Source organism: Ceratotherium simum, chromosome 10, assembly GCF_057802395.1.
Source record: "Ceratotherium simum simum isolate JZ-2026a chromosome 10, ASM5780239v1, whole genome shotgun sequence".
Lineage (NCBI taxonomy): Eukaryota > Metazoa > Chordata > Mammalia > Perissodactyla > Rhinocerotidae > Ceratotherium > Ceratotherium simum.
In genome coordinates this window covers 17576000-17598407 of record NC_141909.1, presented here as the reverse complement: position 1 = coordinate 17598407, position 22408 = coordinate 17576000, and the positions used below count along the sequence as shown (strand labels likewise).

General features: G+C 37.9%; 1 protein-coding gene across 7 annotated transcripts in view; it reads left to right on the top strand.

The window, feature by feature from the left end:
- GPC6 (glypican 6) overlaps positions 1-22408 on the top strand; it is a 1052395-nt gene that overhangs the window by 255946 nt on the left and 774041 nt on the right. For all 7 annotated transcript variants that reach the window (XM_004423108.3, XM_087435928.1, XM_087435930.1 and 4 more), the window contains one exon: positions 17189-17347. In XM_004423108.3, the coding sequence (XP_004423165.1) occupies positions 17189-17347 (159 nt within the window). The remainder of the gene's footprint in view (positions 1-17188; positions 17348-22408) is intronic.

Below are 22408 nucleotides of genomic sequence, written 5' to 3'. Positions count from 1 at the left end.
AATTGAAAGAAGAAGCCAGTTGGCAATAGACAGTACTTTTAGCTTCTCGTGGTCATGTGCTAGAACTGGCACATTCCAGCTTGGGAGAACTGATGATTAAATTTTAAGGAATTTTGTGAACCTGTTGTTAAGCACAGTCATTATCGAAAATTAAATTGTGTAAATTTACAATTAAATAAGTTATGTTAAAAACAAAAGTAATGAATACTCAAAACATCACTTTCTCACTATTTTATTATTAGTTATACTCTTGAGGTCTTTGTATCTGTGTGGAGGAAATGTTATGTAATGATGTGCTGCTGCAAATCTTTTCCCAACTCAAAATTCAGTGACATCATTTTAGTAATTAGAAATCAGCCATGGTGGGAGTATTTATACCATGGAAATAGGCAAATACTATAAATTAGGGCTCCCCTTCAAAACCTAAGAGCTGACTGATAAACATTCACCAACACAACACTGACTTTAGCTATAATATCTTGGTTACCAGGATTGATAGGCACTAAAAAGGGAAAAAAAAGGATAAGCAATGGTTCTAAACTTTGGGTTCAACAGATTATCATAGGCAATTGTGATAAGTGCCATTGTAGATGTACTGGGAGATAGTAGAGCTAGTGCAGAGGTTCCCAAACAGTCTCTGTTCATGGAGCCCTTAGTGTCTGTATCAGTCAGAGTTCTTCAGAGATACAGAACTAGTAGGATATATACATATACACACATGATATGTAATCTACATATATGTGTGTGTGTGTGTGTGTGTAGATAAATACAGAGAGAGAGAGGTTAATTTAAGCAGTTGGCTCAGGTGATGTGATTGTGGGGGCTGGCAATTCTGAAATCTAGAGGGCAGGCTGGCAGGCTGAAAACTCAGAGTTGATGCTGCAGTCTTGAGACAGAATTTCTTTTTCTCAAGGAAATCTTACTTTTTGCTCTTAAGGGCTTTCAAATGATTGGATTGGGTCCACCCACCTTATCAAGGGTAATCTCCTTTTCTTAAAGTCACACATGTTAACCACATCTACAAAATACCTTCACAGCAACACCTCGGTTAGTGTTTGATGAAATTACTGGGTGCCATAGCCTAGCCACATGGACCCAAAACTATCACAGGGCCTCAAGAATTTTTCCATGATGCTCCTAGGCTGGAAGAAACACTAACCATTTCATTCTTGTTAAATCCAAATGATTGAGTATTTATATTCTAAAGAATGTGGTAGCCATTTGAAAACATAATACATACAGATTGTAAGAAAAAGAAATTTAGTTTTTAAATATTCACAATTATTTATTAATGGATAGTGCACAACTCAAACCCTAGAATCAAGTTGGATACTGCCACACTTATTTCCTTATTGATTTTCCTATGATACTAGTGAAATGAAAATTAAGGAAAAACCCAGTTTTGCCAAGATACTATGTCATTGAAGGAATGTAGGGCAATCTGAAGCTGAAACTTGAACTACCTCCAACAATTAGTTTTGAAGTTTCCTACAGGTGTCAAATTTGCCTTGAAAATTCAAAGTATCCCATGACACCCCCATTAGTTTGCTGTTATGCTTCAGTGAGTCTTGTCACAATTAGAGTGGTTACAAGCTTTATGAGCTTTGGAGACCTTTCCTAGCTTAAAGATTAAGCTACATAATCTTTCTAAGATTCAATTTCCTAATTTGTGAAATGAAGATGATAAAAATACCTGTTTCACCGTGCCTGACATATAGGAAGTGCTCAAAAAGTGTTGGGCAAACAGAAGGTGTACATTACAATGAGAATGGAGGTGAGGGAGTGGGAATTCTTATACCTTGCCTTGGTGTTTTGCTTATCTTGTTCTCCGATACCTATAGATTATAACCAAAGTTTTCTGAACCTATATAGTTTTCAGTTTGATTTTGAAATACAGAAATAATGTGATCAAGATTTCTTTACCAGTCTTAATCCTTGGAGAACTATCTTGAGACCAAGAAGTTAACTTTTTGGATATTGGTGAGATTTTATCATTTGATTACTTCCTATATGAAAATTTTATATCCAATATACAACTTGATGAGTGTAATTCTTAAAGGAGTAGGAAAGGAAAGGAACCCTTGCGAGATTGCTGAGCTTATCAGAGTAGCTGTAGGTAATCTCTTGGTAAAGCATGCCCGTTAATTCCCCACAGTCCATCTTCCCCCAACCCAATTTTAATACATCTCTGGGATATGGAGTACATGGCACCATGCAGCCTTTTGATCACTTCTCACTCTAATGTTTTCAGATTCTCTTAATACTCGAACAGGCAAGATGTAGAGAGATGATGGGAAGAGGCTGGGAAATCCCAAAGAATAACACAATAATGCATCTCTTCCCCTTTGTCGTGATCTAGGTGCAAAATACTTTTATTATTATTAAACACTCTTCCTCCTAGGGATGTAGAATAATCAGCTACATTACTATAAATCATCAATTAGCTTTGAGATGATATTTTACATGAGTTTTGCATTAATTTTTTACAAAAATGTTCTAATAAGTGGAGTGACTAGTTTGTAGCATATTTTGGATCATGGAATCACATTGTTGTTACGATTTGCTATTGTCCCTGTGATGTTTAACCACAATTTTGATGAGCTGTTTCCTATTTGGAAGAAGAAAAGTTGCAGCAATTCAAAATTTTTTCTGAAATCATTCTATTCATTACTTTTTCTGTTTAAATTCTGGGAAAGAGGGGCCGGACCCGGACCCATAGCTTAGCGGTTAAGTGCGCCCACTCCCCTACCGGCGGCCCGGGTTCGGATCCCGGGCGCGCACCAACGCACCACTTCTCCTGCCATGCTGAGGCCACGTCCCACATACAGCAACTAGAAGGATGTGCAACTATGACATACAACTATCTACTGGGGCTTTGGGGAAAAAAAAGAGGAGGATTGGCAATAGATGTTAGCTCAGGGCCTGTCTTCCTCAGCAAAAAGAGGGGGATTAGCATGGATGTTAGCTCAGGGCTGATCTTCCTCACAAATAAATAAATAAATAAATAAAATAAATTCTGGGAAAAAATATGCTCTGTATTCTTGTGTGTGTGTGTGCATCTACACATACAAATTATTGATAATCATTTGTGTTAGGGTAGTGTTTTAAAAATATCTCAAAGTTTTGGATGTATGAATTAAATAAGATATTAATTTGAAGACAAGAAGAAACCCACTCTTTTTAAAAAGAATCAAAGTATTTACAAGCTAAAAATTTTATAACATATCAGAGATAAGGTAAGATGTGAGAAAAGGGAAAGATCATTCTCTTCACTCCAGCTGCTTCGTGCGCTCTAAGACCATCTTACCTTCAAGCATGACCCACTGTCTATCCCCCGTACTCCTCATCTCTGGTTAATTCTGACCACACCTTCTTCGAAGCCCATTCCCACTATCCAAACCATCAGCTTCTCTGAAAGAAGAAAGGCAAGGAAATAGTAAAGACAGAAACACTGGCAGAAGAACTATGGAGGTGGGATCTGTACTATCTAGAATAGCGTATTTGAAGTCCTCTCTGTGCAACTGTAGGAACAGATTTAAACAATTAACTTATTGGTTCCATTCAAAGGAATTATTTTTGCAAAATGCATAGTGAAAATTTTATAACTAAAAGAACTAGTATTTAGTCTTAAATGCGAAGTTGACAGCATCAAAGGATGACATTAATATAGATTATTTGAGTAATAAGATCCACTGAAGTAGAACGCTAATTGAATTTCTTTAAACTTGTGTGAAAGTTTAAACATTTCTGATTATGGTACTGAACAACTTCCGTAAAGAACAGCAGCCCTTAAAGATATGAAAAGATCATTTATAATAATGCTTCACACTGAAAAATGTTGAAGAAGTGCTTATTTGGAGGTTTGGGGAATTTGAACTGGAACATATATTTAAAAAATGCTGCTTCCCTATGTTCTACCACTTATGATTAGCTTGTATAGGAACTTTATGAGACTAAAAACAGTCCAGGACTATTAACTCCAACTTAAATGATCTTAGTTATCAGATACTCTAGCTAAAAGTTCACTTATTCTGGAGTATTTTACTTCCCTAAACTTATTTCCTTATTTGCTCCAGTCAACTTCCTAGGCACCGGGATTAACAAACTGAATGGTTATTTGAGGCAACATATCAAATGATGAGGAGATTCCAGCTTGGAACCAGACAAAGCTAATTGACTGTGAGGATTTTAATACTTCAATGATGAGAGAACTTTGGCATGGACTGTACAGCTGAAGAGGCCCAAGCCTAAAACAAATATTGCACTCTAATCAAATAGAATTTGGAGGTACAGAAATTGAAGTGTGCTGTTTTGTGAGATCTTGCCATCCTCTTTACACTTTTTAGTTTTTAATTTCCTACCTACCTTCTAGGAAGTGAAGGGTAGTAATTTCTCTCCACACTCCAAAGCTCTGTAAAAGTTTGGCTGGCTATAGTCTGTGAAATGTGATTTGTCAGGGAGGGGGAAATTTCTCCCTACCCTCCTTGGTTCCTTTGGCTGGTCTAATAATTAAATTGACATAAGACAGATTAACAGCAGAAAAAAACAAATTTCATTTCATACATATGGAGTCTCATAGAAATATGAGACTCAAAGTAGTGATTAAAACAGACAAAAAAGCAATAAATTTGTGAGAAATTGACAAGATGAAGTTTGGCTTTGAGTAGTAAATTATTATTATTATTTTTTAATTTTTTGTTTATTGCAATAATATTGGTTTATAACATTGTATAAATTTCAGGTGTACATCATTATACTTTTGTTTCTGCATAGATTAATCATGTTCACCACCCAAATACTAATTACAACCCAGCACCACGTACATGTGCCGAATTATCCCTTTTGCCCTCCTCCCTCCCCCCTTCCCCTCTGGTAACCACCAATCCAATCTCTGCCTCTATGTGTTTGTTTGTTGTTGTTATTATCTACTACTTAATGAGGGAAATCATATGGTATTTGACCTTCTCCCTCTGACTTATTTCACTTTGCATAATACCCTCAATGTCCATCCATGTTGTCACAAATGGCTGGATTTCATCCTTTCTTATGGCTGAGTAGTATTCCATGTGTATATATACCACATCTTCTTTATCCATTCGTCCCTTGATGGGCACTTAGGTTGCTTCCAAGTCTTGACTATTGTGAATAACGCTGCAATGAACACAGGGGTGCATGTATCTTTACGCATTGGTGTTTTCAAGTTCTTTGGATAAAAACCCAGCAGTGGAATAGCTGGATCATATGGTAGTTCTATCCTTAATTTTTTGAGGAATCTCCATACTGTTTTCGATAGTGGCTGCACCAGTTTGCACTCCCACCAGCAGTGTATGAGAGTTCCCTTCTCTCCACATCCTCTCCAACACATGTTGTTTCCTGTCTTGTTCATTATAGCCATTCTGATGGGCGAGGTGATATCTCATTGTAGTTTTGATTTGCATTTCCCTGATAGTTAATGATTTTGAACATCTTTTCATGTGTCTGTTGGCCATCTGTATATCTTCTTTGGAGAAATATCTGTTCACGACTTTTGCCCATTTTTTAATTGGGTTGTTAATTTTTTTGTTGTTGAGATGCATGAGTTCTTTATATATTTTGGAGATTAACCCTTATCAGATGTATGGTTTGCAAATATCTTCTCCCAGTTGTTAGGTTGTCTTTTCATTTTGTTGATCATTTCCTTTGCTGTGCAGAAACTTTTTAGTTTGATGTAGCCCCATTTGTTTATTTTTTCTATTGTTTCTCTTGCCTGGTCAGACATGGTGCTTGAAAATATGTTGCTAAGACTGATGTCGAAGAGCATACTTCCTATGTTTTCTTCTAGAAGTTTCATGGTTTCAGGTCTTACATTCAAGTCTTTAATCCATTTTGAGTTAATTTTTTGTATGGTGTAAGGTAAGGGGCTACTTTCATTTTTTTGCATGTGGCTATCCAGTTTTCCCAACACCATTTGTTGAAGAGACGTTCTTTTCTCCATTGTGTGTTCTTGGCTCTGTTGTCAAAGATTAGCTATCCATAGATGTGTGGGTTTATTTCTGGGCTTTCGATTCTATTCTGCTTTTGTGCCAGTACCATGCTGTTTTGGTTACTATAGTTTTGTAGTATATTTTGAAATCAGGGGATGTGATACCTCCAGCTTTGTTCTTTTTTTCTCAGGATTCCTTTAGCTATTTGGGGTCTTTTGTTGTTCCATATAAATTTTAGGATCCTTTGTTCTATTTCTGTGAAAAATGTTGTTGGAACTTTGATAGGAATTGCATTGAATCTATAGATTGCTTTAGGAAGTATGGACATCTTAACTATGTTAATTCTTCCAATCCAAGAGCACGGACTATCTTTCCATTTCTTTGTGTCTTCTTCAATTTCTTTCAACAATGTTTTATAGTTTTCGGTGTACAGATCTTTCACCTCTTTGCTTCAGTTTATTCCTAGGTATTTTATGCTTTTTGTTGCAATTGTAAATGAGATTGTATTCTCAATTTCTTTCTGCTACTTCGTTGTTAGTGTATAGAAATGCAACTGATTTTTGTATGTTGATTTTGTATCCTGCAACTTTACCGTATTCGTTTATTACTTCTAAAAGTTTTTTGGTGGATTCTTTAGGGTTTTCTATACATAAAATCATGTCATCTGCAAATAGTGAGAGTTTCACTTCTTCCTTTACAATTTGGATCACTTTTATTTCTTTTACTTGCCTGATTCCTCTGGCTAGGACTTCCAGTACTATGTTAAATAGGAGTGGTGAGAGTGGGCATCCTTGTCTGGTTCGTGTTCTTAAAGGGATAGCTTTCAGTCTTTCACCATTCAGGATGATATTAGCTGTGGGTTTGTCATATATGACCTTTATTATGTTGAGGTACTTTCCTTCTATACCCATTTTATTCAGAGTTTTTATCATAAATGGATGCTGTGTCTTGTCAAATGCTTTCTCTGCATCTATTGAGATGATCATGTGATTTTTATTCTTCATTTTATTAATGTGGTGTATTACGTTGATTGATTTGTGAATGTTGAACCATCCCTGCGTACCTGGAATAAATCCCACTTGATCGTGGTGTATAATCTTTTCAACGTATTGTTGTATGCGCTTTACTAGTATTTTGTTGAGGATTTTTGCATCGATGTTCATCAGTGATATTGGTCTGTAATTTTCTTTTTTTGTGTTGTCCTTGTCTGGTTTTGGTATCAGGGTAATGTCGGCTTCGTAGAATGAGTCAGGGAGCTTCCCCCCTCCTCAATTTTTTGGAAGAGTTTGAGAAGGATAGGTAATAAGTCTTCCTTGAATGTTTGGTAGAATTCACTAGGGAAGCCGTCTGGTCCTGGACTTTTATTTTTGGGGAGGTTTTTGATTACTGTTTCAATCTCCTTACTGGTGATTGGTCTATTCAAATTCTCTATTTTTTCTTGATCCAGTTTTGGAAGGTTGTACGATTCTAAGAATTTATCCATTTCTTCCAGATTGTCGAATTTGTTGGCATATACCTTTTCATGGTATTCTGTTATAATCTTGCGTATTTCTGAGGTGTTTGTTGTAATTTCTCCTCTTTCATTTCTCATTTTACTTATTTGTCCCTTCTCTCTTTTTTTCTTGGTGAGTCTAGCTAAAGGTTTGTCAATTTTGTTTATCTTTTCCAAGAACCAGATCTTGGTTTCATTAATTTTTTTTATTTTGTTTTAGTCTCTATTTCATTTATTTCTGCTCTGATTTTTATTATTTCCCTCCTTCTACCGATTTTGGGATTTGTTTGTTCTTCCGTTTCCATTTCCTTTTGGTGCATTGTTAGTTTGATTATTTGAGATTTTTCTTGTTTGTTGAGATAGGCCTGCATTGCTATAAACTTCCCTCTTAGAATCGCTTTGGCTGTATCCCATAATTTCTGACATGTCATATTTTCATTTTCATTTGTCTCCAGCTATTTTTTGATTTCTCCTTTGATTTCTTCATTAACCCAATTGTTGTTCAGTAGCATTTTGTTTAATGTCCATGTATTTGTGGCTTTTCTGATTTTCTTCCTATAGTTGCTTTCTAGTTTCATACCGTTGTGGTCAGAAAAGATGCTTGGTATTATTTCAATCTTCTTAAATTTATGGAGACTTGTTTTGTGGCCTAATATGTGATCAATCCTACAGAACGTTCCATGTACATTTGAAAAGAAAGTGTATTCTTTGGTTTTTGGATGGAATGCTCTGTATATATCTACCAGGTCCATCTGTTCTAGTGTGTCGTTTAAGGCCAGTGTTTCCTTATTGATCTTCTGTTTGGATGATCTATCCATTGGTGTAAGTGGAGTGTTAAAGTCCCCTACTATTATTATGTTACTGTCTATTTCTCTTTTTATCTCTGTTAATAATTGCTTTATATATTTAGGTGCATCTACATTGGGTGCATAGATATTTATAAGTGTTATATTGTCTTGTTAGATTGTTCTCTTGATAATTATGTAATCCCCTTCTTTGTCTCTTTTTACAGTTTTTGTTTTAAAGTCTATTTTGTCTGATATGAGTATGGCTACCCCAGCTTTCTTTTCATTGCCATTTGTGTGGAGTATCTTTTTCCATCCCTTCACTTTCAGTTTGTGAGTTTCTTTAGGTCTGAAGTGTGTCTCTTGTATGCAGCATATATATGGGTCTTGTTGTTTTATCCAATCAGCCACCCTATGCCTTTTAATTGGAACATTTAGTCCATTGACGTTTAAAGTAGCTATTGATAAGTATGTACTTACTGCCATTTTTTAACTTTTTTTTTTCTCAGTGTTTTAGTAGTCCTTCTCTGTTCCTTTCTCCTTCTATACAGAATCGATGGTCTCTTTAGTTTGGCCTCTGTCTGAAAGCTCTGCTCTTTAACTCCCCTATTCCCTCATTTTATGTTTTTGATATCATATCTAACCTCTTTTTTGTGCATTTGTATCCATTACCCTCTTTTCATGGAAATAGATAATTTTTCCTATTTGTGGTCTTCTCTTTTCCCCTTAAATCAGTCCCTTTAACATTTCTTGTAGCACTGGTTTCTTGGTGACAGACTCCTTTAATTTTTGCTTGTCCGGGAAAGTTTTGATCTCTCCTTCCATTTTGAATGATAACCTTGCCGGGTAGAGTATTCTTGGCTGTAAGTTTTTTCCTTTTAGCATTTTAAATATATCATGCCACTCTCTTCTAGCCTGTAAGGTTTCTGCTGAGAAGTCAGCTGATAGCCTTATGGGGTTTCCTTTGTATGTAACTTGTCTTTCTCTTGCGGCTTTTAGGATTCTCTCTTTATCTTCGATTCTGGACATTTTGATTATGATGTGTCTTGGTGTGGGCCTCTTTGGGTTTATCTTGTTTGGGGCTCTCTGTGCTTCCTGTACCTGGATGTCTGTTTCCTTCCTTAGGTTAGGGAAGTTTTCATCTAGTATTTCTTGAAATAGTTTCTCTGCCCCTCTGTCTCGCTCTTCTCCTTCTGGGATACCTATAACATGGATGTTAGTCTGCTTGATGTTGTCCCAGAGGTCCCTTAGACTGTCCTTAATCTTTTTAATTCTTTTCTCTTTTACCTGTTCAGCTTGGGTAATTTCTTCTAGTCTTTCGTCCAGCTCGCAGATCCATTCTTCTGTATCCTCTACTCTGCTCTTGAGTCCCTCTAGTGAATTTTTCATTTCCAGCATTGTATTCTTCATTTCTGATTGGTTCTTTTTTATATCTTCCATTTCTTTGTTGACATTCTCACTGAGTTCATCTATTCTTCTCCCCAGATCAGTGAGCATCCTTAACACTCTTTGTTTGAACTCTCTGTTGGGTAGGTTGCTCTTTTCTGTTTCACTTAGTTCCTTTTCTGGGGTTTTGTCCTTTTCCCTTACTTGGAATGTATTCCTTTGCCTCCTCATTTTGCCTCTTTCCCTGTGCTTGTGTCTATGTATTAGGTACGTCAGCTACGTCTCCTGCTCTTGGATGGGTGACCTTATATAAATGATGCCTCCGGAGGCCTTCAGTGTGCTTCCCTCAGTTCTCAATGTTCCAGGGGTGACCTCTATGTGGGCTACATGTGTCCTTCTGTAGTGGCCTGTTTGCTCTCCCTGTAGGCATCCAGCGAGGCTGACTTATGCTCCTGGCCAGCTGTTGTAATGCTCAGCTGCTTGTAGTTGTTGTGAGTCCTTCAGTCTCTTTATCAGGTGGTTGGAGCCCCAGCACAGTTAGCTGCAAGTTCTAATACCACATTTGTGTTGCAGTATTTCTTTCAAGTGAGTAGGCCCCCAGCGTTACATGTTGTTTGTATCAGTGCCTTAAAATTGCTCTAAGCCTCCAGCCTTTAAGTTTCTTGTCAGCTCTCTGAGGATTACAGCTGTGTGGGGCTGGCCTCAGGCATGGGACAACCCAATTGTTTTAGGCTTTGGAAGGTGGGGCAAACCCCCTATGAGGGTCTTTGGCAAGCAGAGTCTTCTGCAGCTGACAAGCCCTGCTACCCACAGTTCCACACACACAGTCAACACAGTCCTGCCATGTGTGCACGCCCCGACCTTCTGAAGTGGACCCAGTCTCTCCACGGCTTGAGCCCCACACTCCACCACTGCCCCACACTCTCTGCCAGCTCCTTGTGCACACCCTGCCCCACTGTCGTGGGCTCAGTTACCAGGCTGCAGAGAATCCAGTCACCAATCTTTGCAGTCCCACAAGTTGCCTTAGGGCTTGTTGTTGGGTGGGGACAGTCTCTAGGGTGGGCTGGCTGCCATGGCTGAGCTGGATTAAATTGGTGCTCTAGTGGGTGGGGCAGACCCTGGACTAGCAGGCTCCAGGGAGAACTCCAATGGCGTCTGTGTCAGCACGCCCACACCAGGCCACAACAATGACCACCGCCATTGTCCCAGTCCCTGGAGAGGTCTCACCTCTCACTGAGATGCACTCAGAGCCTATCAGGTGAGTCTCTTTTCACCAAAGCACTGTGCACCTTTCTTTCTGGTGATTTTCGGTTGCTTTCTGAAACGGGTGAGTTTGCGCGTGGGCCCTTTAAGAGCCGGTTATAATTTCTTTGTGAACCGGGTTTTCTGGGGGTACTCCCCAATGCTTTAGTAGCAGGCAAAGTCAGATATTATGCCACTCATCTCCATTGTGCCGGGCCCACAAAGTGCCCACAGCGGGGGAGCTCCCCTATCAGGGCCCCGCGCCTCCAGGGAGGGCTGTGCACCTGTGGGCTGCTCCCCGGCGGCCGTGAAGCTGGCGGCTTGTGAAGGTGGCGTTTTTTTCTCTCCAGAAGGGAGTTTCTGCCTCTTCCACCTCAGTTAGGATTGTCCGTGGTTGCAGGAGTTCCTCTTATCCAGTTTTCAGTTCTGTCTCAGGGGTAATTTTCCACAAGTAGTTGTAAATTGGCTGTGTCCACGGGAGGAGGTGAGTCCCGAGTCTGCTTACACCGCCATCTTGACTTCTCTCCTAGTTTTTTTCTGAGTAGTAAATTAATAAAGAAGTAACAGGTTTGTTTATGCAGCCTTCTCCACCCTCAATTCTCTATCTTTGGTGATTAAAAGACACCTCTTTACCTCCTGGTGCAAGGAGAGGACATTTCATATAGGAGATTATTTACTGTTTTCAGGGGGAGAAGGGAGGGTCAGAATTTCCTCTTACACAGGTGTTTCTTAAGGAACTTTAATTCAAAATAATCAGTATGCCAAAGTGGCATATTTTGAGGCAGCCTGCGCTAAACCCCATCAGACTCATTCGGGTCCTTCCTTTTTGTTGTTTGTTTCTTTGGAATGTGCATTCTGAGGTCCCTGCATGTCACCTCCAAGGGTAGAGAGTCTGCTGTAGTAGACTCACAGAGGCTGGCTTCTCTGCTTACTGAGGGCCTCCCCTGCTCTTTCCCCCTGTGCCACTCACCAAGTCTGTTCTTTATGGCTTTCAGACCCAGGGCCATCCCTGGAAGGAGTGCGATCCGGCAGAATCACATTTCTGTTGTCACCGCAATGTCTTGGAGTGAAAAAGAACATCTGGGCAGACATTGGGGAAAGATGTTGTAAAGAGTGACCTATAGTTGAAAGGGGCATGTAGAGGGAGAAACAGCCCATCTCTTCTCTCTTGGAAAACAGATGACAACTTATGGTCTGATTGTATGTTCCTGCGCCTTTGCTCTTCTTTAACTTCCGAGTGGAACTCCTTTCTTCAATATCTATAATTCCCTTTATTTATTCTAGAGGTAGTGAAGGTTTCTATAAAAATACAGGAACCCAGAAATTCACTGGCATGAACTTCAAGTGCCCAAAGAAAGCATGCACCTGTATAAGTTGATTGCATGTCCCTCTGTCTGATCTCGCTGGACGTGAACCTACCATCATGATTTGCACACAGAAGGTTTTCAATAAATGTTTGATAAGTAAAGGTACAGTCATCATAGTTTTAATCCCACATTTTCTGCATTTATGGTCTCTTATCCGGATCTTGCTGGAACGAGCTGTTTAGTATCTTTATCATTAGTGATCTTGGAGGTGTCTAGAGGCGCTCCAATTGAGATAAACGTTGTATCTAATTATATAATATTTAACATAGAAAGAACGTGAGGGAATTTGGAAAGGAGTGTGGGCAGGAAACTCTTAAAGGACAACACTTTCTTCTTCTTTTTAAGTTACAACTTTGGAAGGATGCCATTGTTACATCAAATACTCCTTAAGTGTCAGGAGTAAGCTGAGAAAAGTTTCATCTTCTTGCTAGTTGGAGAAATTGGAACAGGAAGGGTTAGAGCTAATTCTTTATATAGCAGAGTAGCTGTCATGTATGATTTCAGAATGTAAATATTTCCATTGTTGCAGGCCCTATGGTCTCTGTCATAATCTCTCTGCTGTCCTAATACTAAAGTAGCCACAGACAATACAGCAATGAATGCGTGGGACTGTTTCCCAATAAAAGTTTATGGAAAATTAAATTTGAATTTCATAAAACATTCCCATAGCACAAAGTATCATTCTTTTGATTCTTTTTCCAAACATTTGCTCACAGGTTCTACAAAAACAGATGGTAAGCCAGATTTGGCCCAGAGGCCATGGTTTGCAAACCCCTGTTCTAGACCCAAAAACAAAATAAATAAATCCACTTAGAGTAAATTGTCCAATTGTCCTAAGTATCTTTGGCCATTTAAAGTCATCAGGTTGTTTTGGCAAATATCAGTGGCCTCAGATCATGGGGAGAGATGAACTGTACTTTACTAGTTTAATTCTTCCACAACCTTTTTATTTAGTAATGTTAGAAAGAAAACAAGGCTCAGCCTAAATTCGACCACATATTTTATGTGCCCTGATCTTGTGTGCTTGGGGACATCGTCGTGGTCTCTCCATAGACACTCTAACAAGCACTTTGCATGAAACATTTACTCTTCCTACAGCAGAATTCTTTAACATTCTGGTGATCTCCTTCCCTTCACTTTCTCTCTCCAAGATTATCTATCTCTGTCTCTCCATCTCTCTAGTTTTCTCTCTGCCAGGGACCCATATACAGGAGGAGAAAAGGATTGACTTCCTGAGGACATTTCCAGTTCTATAAAAAACCTAATACTACATTGAATTAGCAAGGCAGTCTCTTACATATACCTCCATTATCCTACACACACACAGACACACACACACACACACACACACACGAAATAATTTTAAAGTTGTCCCATAGGAAGTAAGTATCTTTCTCTTTTTATTTATCACTTGACATAAAATATTGATTTTTTTGGAGTCATTAGAGATTATAACACCTCCAGTCTAATCTAATTTCATTACTGTAGATCCATGGGATTTTTTTCCACAAATATCTCAAATACAACTATTTCTCTCAAGTCATAAAATGTTTATTTTCTTTTGGTCAGTTTTTCACAAAAAGTCCCACACATTTTGTTGTGAACTCAATTGTAATGATTCAGAAGTAGAACACAGCCTTGAAGTACTAAATCTTGAGATATGGACATTTCATTTGTGCATAATACAGTAGGAAATAGAGTAGGGAGATTTAAAAAAATGGTTAATAACAGATCAGAGAAAGGAACATTCTGCAAAGTTGTTAATACTAAATATCCATTCAATCTGGATACAGAGTTTTGTCCTTATCAGTTAGATTTGATATTTTATAAAAAGAAAATTAGTTGTTGGTGGACCATTTGCTTTTATAAAGCTATACTTATTCCTTCTCGGTGTCTTAAACTTCAGAGCTATGCTTCTCAATGGGATGTGAGTATCAAAATCACTTGGGAAAAAATTTCAAAATTAGTATTGTTTTATCTTGCCCCGTTTTGGTATTGTCAATACCTTTAAATCAGAACTGATCAGAAACACACCTGTAGTTGAACAAGTCAGTTCACTCATTGCAGCAAGTGAGAATACACCATGGCGTACCATGGGGTTTCTCAGTAAGAGGGACTTCGAAAGAATCTATTATAGGATTTGGATTTTGGTTGGGTAGTTTGGGGGAAGTTCAAAGAAGCAAGCCTTCACCATCCATTGGATGCTGTCAGAAAGCACAGGTAGTTCATAATAAGGTATCTCATTAAGTCTGATCAACAAGGAGGGAGACTCGTATGAAGGTCAATCTGTAAATGGTAAATAAGTGCAGACACTCATTTTGCCCGAGAGAGGAGGTGTTCGGTACTCTTTGGATGGCATAGTGACCATGTTTTTGTCTGTGCTTAGACAAAATTTTTTTTTTTTAATTTTTTGTTTATTGCAGTAACATTGGTTTATAACATTGTAAAAATTTCGGGTGTACATCATTGTACTTCTATTTCTGCATAGATTACATCATGTGCAGTATACAAAATCAACATACAAAAATCAGTTGCATTTCTGTACACTAACAACGAAGTAGAAGAAAGAGAAATTAAGAATACCATCCCATTTACAATTGCAACAAAAAGAATAAAATACCTAGGAATAAACTTAACCAAAGAGGTGAAAGATCTGTACACCGAAAACTATAAAACATTTCTGAAAATTTTGAAGCGAACTTGCTTTGTCTCATTTATTATGGTCTCAGAGTAATCTTGTCTGACATTGGTATTCTGTGAGATTGTTTAGGTGGAATCAACTATCATGACCCAGCTGTGAGTGCCAGGCTGGCTTCTGAATGTCAAGGGCAGCTTGTTTTTCTTTCTTACTATCTCCCCACTGTTCTCCTTTCTAGCACAGCTGTAGTGATTACTGTTTTTAACGACATATTTCCAGGTTTTTGTTACAAAATATTTCAAATGTACAGAAAAAGTAAAGATAATGATAAGCAGCATGTATCCATCAAGCAACTTAGAAATAAAAGATTATTGATAAAAGTATTTGAGCATTTCTCTCAAATTCTAATTCCTCCTGGGAGGGAACTGTTATCTTGAATTTGATGTTTATCATTATCAAGTATGATGCATTTTCCTTTCCTTTCTTTTTAAAAAATATGCATATGATATTTTATGGTCTCCTTCCCTTCTAGAAGTTATGTTAGATCTAACTTTAATACACACTTGTGATCATTTTTTATTCTAGGGTTGTTTTAAGTAGGCGCTAAAGCATCAAACTACATGAGGAATCATGAGACACCCTGTACTTCACACAAGGTTACAGAACATGATTTTATATAAGTACAGTTAAACATTATAAGTTAATTTTAATCACTACATCAAGTACTCTGTTCATTTGGTTTTCAGTGCCCTGCAGTGATTTGGATCACGGACAACTTGTTGGTTTTATTTAGCAAGATGTTAGGTGGATTTTCCTTCTTCCCTCCACAGGCTCTGCTAAACATTTTTGACACTAACGGAGCTGCATCAATTGGAAATTCACATTTTATGCAATAACAGACCATTTTAATTTCATGAAGTGAAAGTTTGGCTCCTACTTGCAAATAGCACTGAAGAAAGCAATATTGTCAAAAGAAGTGGCTCTGGAATATCCAGAGATAAATCTGTTGAATTAAATACAAGACTTGCATTACCTTTAACTTTACATTTCCATATAATGTAAGCATTAATTAACCCATTAGTGCCTTCCTCCTTGCAGGAGAACATTTTCTCTCTGACAAGAAATGTCAACTGAGGGAATGTGTGGCACATGGGACCTGCCGTTGAAAACACACTCACTTTCACCAAGAGAAAAGCTGTTGTGTTCTGACAGACAGACAGGCAGAAAGAGAACACAAGGAACTATTCCTATCTTTTCTTGCCCTTACCGTCTAACAGACTTGTGGTGATAGGACTGAATGTCTTTTGCCTTTCTTGAGGTTTCCAAAGACAAGCACACTTATAACTGTATTGCATCTCTGTATAACTCTTGTCACTTCGTGTTACTTGGTATGTTTCAAATAAAAGCAGGGACATTGGCATGGTCTTCTTAGGTCTTTAATATACCTTTACTTACATTGCAGGCACAGGAACTAAATATCAGGTGTCTTAGTCCGTTTGGGCTGCTATAATAGAAATACCATAAACTAGGTAGCTTATAAATACAAACATTTATTTCTCACAGTTCTGGAGGTTATGTCCAAGATCGTGGCACTGGCAGATTCAGTGACTGGTGAAAGCCCCACTCCTTGGTCCACAGATGCCATCTTTTTGCTGTGTCTTCACATGGCAGAAGGGATGAGCCAGCTCTCTGGGGTGTCTTTTATAAGACACTATAAGACACTAATGCCCTTCATGACCTAATCACCTCCCAAAGGCCCCACCTGCTAAAACCATCACCCTAGGGGTGAGGATTTTTTTTTTTAAAGTTATATCCCAGTCATTTTTTTTCTGCTGGGAAAGATTTGCCCTGGGCTAACATCTGTTGCCAGTCTTCCTCTTTTTTTTTTTGCCCTCCCCAAAGCCCCAGTATGTAGTTGTATTTTTTAGTTGTAGGTCTTTCTAGTTCTTCTATGTGAGCCACCGCCACAGCGTGGCTACTGACAGATAAGTGGTGTGGTTCTGCACCCGGGAACTGAACCCAGGCTGCTGGAGTGGAGGACCCAAACTTTAAAAACTAGGCCATCAGGGCTAGCTTGGGGTTACGATTTTGACATATGAATTTCGGGGGTACATAAACTTTCAGACCATAGCATCAAGTTCAACATAAGTCTGGAATGTTTGGAGTTTTAAGTAGACTGAGGCCTAGATAAAATTTGATGAGGCTGCCTGGAGGGTTTGGTGGAACAGGTACCCCAGCATTTGAGGGAAATGTTAGAGAAGCAACTTCTCTGATGTCCTTATCATTCTGTGCTGACATTTACCTTCTCATTGCAGGGGAACACTTAAGAATCTGTCCTCAAGAATATACATGCTGCACCACAGAAATGGAAGACAAGCTGAGCCAGCAAAGCAAACTCGAGTTTGAAAATCTTGTGGAGGAGACGAGTCATTTTGTACGCACCACTTTCGTGTCCAGACACAAGAAATTTGATGGTAGGTGAAACACTTTCCACTTCATTTTGTTCTAGGTGCACTTTTCTATGAGAATCTTGGTCTTATATGAAAAACATTTTTGTTTTTAAGCAGAAGCTTTTTTTTCCCTCTGAAACGGTTATAACTTTGTCTATTTTTACAAAAAACATGAGTGTTCTTGACAATTTTTGTAGTAATATCTTGGAAAAACCTGAGTTAACAAAGAGCTGTTTAGCATTTGTGGTTTGCCTGTGAGATTTATGCTGAAAGATTTAGCTCAATTTTTCATTATTAGAGTGATTCTAATTCAGGTTTTGTCACACTGTAGCTTGTCTTCAGTTTTCATCTGGGGATTTTCTTTAAAATAATTAAATGTCATTTAAAATTATTTGAAATACAGCAACACTTTTAAGAAGACGGGCTTATTTTAAGTGCCAATGACAGTGACTCCTTTATTTTAGAGTTTGCTCCTCCAATAATGTAGTTGCAGTATATTCTGTATAAGGTTTAAACCTTCTATTGATTTCCTGATATAAGCAATTGACTTCATTTTTATATTCTGTTTGTTAAGTAAACATGTTGTATTAAAAAGCACAAGGAGTAAAAGTAATTATTACTAGGATTGCAGTATTGAATTTTCTCATCAAAGCCTAAGAAAAATATTCAGAAGCAATCTTATTTTTATCAACTGAATTAATAATGATAACAATAAAGTTAAAGTGCTCTAAGAAATGAATATCCCTTACTATGACTCACTGTAAACCAGACTTGCAAATTGTGGTGAGCCTTCCTTTGGTCATATTAAGGTGCCCTAAGGCAACAGAATTGCCATTCATTTTCTTCGCACTTGCTAGTCAATGCACAACAGAGCCAGTTTAGAAAAGGCTTGCCAAAGTTTTTCTTTTCCCTGTAGTAGGTAAATGTTCTGCTTCATTGCTGCTTTAAACTATTGTAGCAACACCAATTTCTTTCAAATCAGTCCTGCAAGTTCTAAAAGGCGGGTCCACCCAGTGGTGTTTTCAACACTCAAGATGATGTGACATTTTCCATGTAAGTCAATGGGACTTCGTCTTTTCCGAAAGCATGTTTCAACAGCTTCACGTTCTTCCTCTGCCTCCCACTCTGTGTATAACTTTATATGTGGACATATATGAAAATGATTCTTTATTTAGAATGGATGCTATGAACGTTGTTCCCTTGAACGCAACTAGGGTGTACTTGGGACTTGCCCTTGATTGACGGACTACAAATCCAGCGGCATACAGGAACTCCTGAAGGGGCACTGTGTTTGAGGAACATAACGTATCATTTCAATTTGAGGCAAATTGAGACACAGTATTGTTTGTTACAGAAAGCAGATGAGAGTGATCTGTGGCTGCTGACTTCTACCTGTGTCTTTGGGAAACAACTCTAGTGCCTTTATAAAGCTGTACTCCAAAAATTAGGTTGAAATAATTCCAGGGCACTATTCACAATAGATAATATATATACTTTTTAATAAAAATATTAGATATAAGGTAACTTTATGGGGAGTTGATTTTTTTTAGAGTAAAGCTATTCAACAAGACTTAGCCAGCTACTTCTTATACTCTCATATCAATGACTTGTAATATCTTTGGATTTACAGTTCTTAATCCCAGATCTCATTTGTCTTACTAAAGAAACCACTCTCTTTGTCTCTTTCTCTCCCCACCCAAGCCCCGCTTTTAACAGGTGTGTTTTAAATCACTCTAATGTACTTAAAGGTATTGTGTCAATCGGTTTGACAGGACATTGATTTCTGCTAAGATTAGCTCTGACATGGGGCTGATGAATTCTTTAGTAACAGTGCATTTCATTGCAGTTGCATTAGATTGGGATGGGAGAGAAATTAAGAATGTTTTCAAGGAAGCTTTCAGCCAGAATTTTTAAAAAATCTAAATGTGATCCTGGTGAGGTCAGCTTCTAAAAAGCTCAATATTAAAAAGAAATTATAAAAATATATAAATTAAAAAGTCTCCGTTAAAATCTCTGCCCTTTCTTTAGGCAATTTCATAAAGGTCAGTCATACAATGGTGTGGCTTATCTTCTTATCCCCACAAGGTGACCCTGCTCAGTCACCTTTCAGGAACACTGGTGCATTCCTGTGGGCAGCTTTCCATTTTTTCCCTTAGCTTTTTTTTTAAACACTTCCTCATGGCATTTACTGATGAGTATCAGTTGGTGTGAGCACAGAACTATCTAGGATCAGTTGTGGAATGTCAGCCTCTGAATTTTATTTTCCCGGATAAAACCAATAGCGCTCTGAAGGGCTTTCAGTTTATTTTTAGTAGCTTCCTAGTCTGTGAGTCATTTTGCGTTATTGCTGAGGTCTCCTGATCCAAACTGTCCTCTGGTCTCACTTTCTCAGAGATTTTGATTATCATCTGGAATTTGCACTTCTTTGTTGGCTGTAAATTCTTTATTTATGAATGATGACTATATTGTATGATAAGGTGACCACTTTCCTTCCTGTTTTCATTAAGTACAGCAACAGTTTAAGTTCCACCTGACATATATCGTGATTCTGCTCAAACTATGTTCCAAGAGGTTAAATTCAATCACTCTTAATAATTAGACTGCAGTTGTTACATTCCTTATTATACTAGAGATGTTTTGATTCCATGTAGGTTTTTATTTTGTGGCAGAGGTGACTTTTAAAATTTAAAATTCCAAAACTTTTAACATATTCTATTTATTGCCATATTCTTTCCTGGTTTTTATTAACATCTTTGGTAATATTTAGAAGATAACATTGTATAAAATCGTAAATATTCACTGGGTGGTCGGAAGCTAAACCTGAATTAATATGAATGCTCCCCAACTTTCCTAAATGGCCAAGCTTTGCTCCATACCCCCAGTAGCTTAAAATGTGTAGCTAAGAGGCAATATATTGAAAAATCTGTAGCCGAGAGGCAATGAATTGAAAAAGTATCTATCAATTGCAGAAATTTTCATTCTTTGGCAGAGAATTTTCTTATACCTGAGTAGCTTTTTTTTTTTTCCTTTTTAAATATAGAATTGCAATGTTATGATGAATGTGTACAGAATGAAGTCTTACATTCTTGGTGCTAGTATTTCTCCAAGTGTCTCGTAGGTTTTTATCTGTTTGTTTTTTCTCCTTTTTCTGGTCAAATCTCCACCTCTGGCTGGCGTTGCACATCCCTGCAAGCCCCTCACCCCTTTGGCTGGGGCCTGGCCACTGCAAAGGTCCCCTCAGGACTATCCAGGGATTCTCTCCATTTGCTCTGTAGCCAAGCCCAGCTTTCCTGTGGCACTCCAGGGGTTAAAATCATGGATGAAGACCCAACAAGTTACACTTGGTAGAATGACCACATTACTCTCTTACCTTTTACCATCCTCACCTCTGACAAACACCCCAGACAGCCAGAAGTACACAAACAAATAAAATCATATAAAAATACAGAAAAAGGAGAGGGTCCTCTTTGCACACGCACTCATTTTTCTAGCATTTTTGTATTTAGTGACTATCTGTCCTGTCAAATTCCTTTTGTGTCTAAATCCCAACTACTGTCATGCTTCTCAGTGGCTAACTTGTTAGGATTCTAGGAAATGGAGAACAACAAACACTCGGATAGCAATAACAGTGATAATAGGCAATACCTGGCCCTGGTCCTCGCCCTTTGCAGATGTTAACCTATTTACCGGGGGTGAACTGCAGCTCAAAGACACACAGGGATTCAGTGGCAGAGTCAGGATTCCGTGACAGGCTGAGCACTCCTGAATCCCTGCTCTTGGCCACCGCTACCCCATAATCCTTCTAGTGCTTCCCAGTCCCTAAATGTGCTGAGATTTCATGATCAGCAGCATCTGTTCTTCTATCTCTACTGCCTGCCCTGTCCCAGTTATTGTGGGGAGGAGGTGGGAATGTCTTACGGAGAAAAGTGGAAGGAGATTTTTTTTTTAATCCTTATAAAAGGAAAATTACCCACCTAAATATAGGTCAGACCCCAAGGAACCTAGAGCCTGGAGAGGGTAAATGACTTGCCAAGTTTCCACCAAGGACGATGAAACCAATGTTGTAACCTAACACTCTTGACTTACATCAGACTTATGTGATAGGAAGTCAATATTGGGTTGAAATTCTGCCTAAGCTTTTATTTGTTTTGAGTGGATACTGGTTAAAAATTATTGATATTCCTTTAACAAGGCAATAGTGATATTAGTGGCTAAAGAATCTAGCCACATTTTTGGAAAAGGAAGGAACAGTATTCAAATGGAAGTTGTCCCTAAACTAAAGAGGAATGAGTGTTTTGTGTGAAATGTTAAATCAATGAAGCCATATTATATATTCTTCTTATCTCACAAAGCCTAGTAGCTTCTATCTTGATGTGGGGACCAGCACCCTATTCAGGGACGTGTATGGAATATGTTTTATTTAGAGACAAGAAAATTTAGTTGAAGGGATATTTTATTTTGGTTATTTTTTCCTTCAGATTTATTTGAGCTGAAATTTATTCACATTTGAAGCACAATATGAGGTTTCTTTTTTTTAGTGTGTTCTTCTTGGTCTTATTATTTTACTTTCCTTCCTGGTTTTTATTTATGTATTTTAATGATATACATTTGTCCAGAGATTTTGGCAACAAGTATATTTTTAAAAGCAAAATAAAAAAAACGCTGAGCAGTAATCTCCATCCTTCTGAAGAACTTATTCTATAGTAACACCCTCAGAATTCTCATTTTACTGAATGCGAAAATAATTTATACATGGCAGCATAAGATTTTTATGCTGCAAATCTGCTTGTATTTTCTTTTAAAATATCATTTCTCATCTATATACTGTAGAGATGACAATAATGTAATGATATCTTTAAAATATAGTCTAATTTTCTCAGAGAATACACTTATTTGAAAAGGAAAAAACCCTAAGTAGTTTTCCATATGGTAGTAGAATCTTCTATATTTCCTGTCACACGGGTGATGTGTGTGTGTGTGTCTGTGTGTGTGTGTGATTTCAATTTGGAAACATTTGTTCAGAACCTACTATATAGAAGGCAGTTAACCAAGTGTGAAGTAGATAAAAAGATGACTAATAATGAC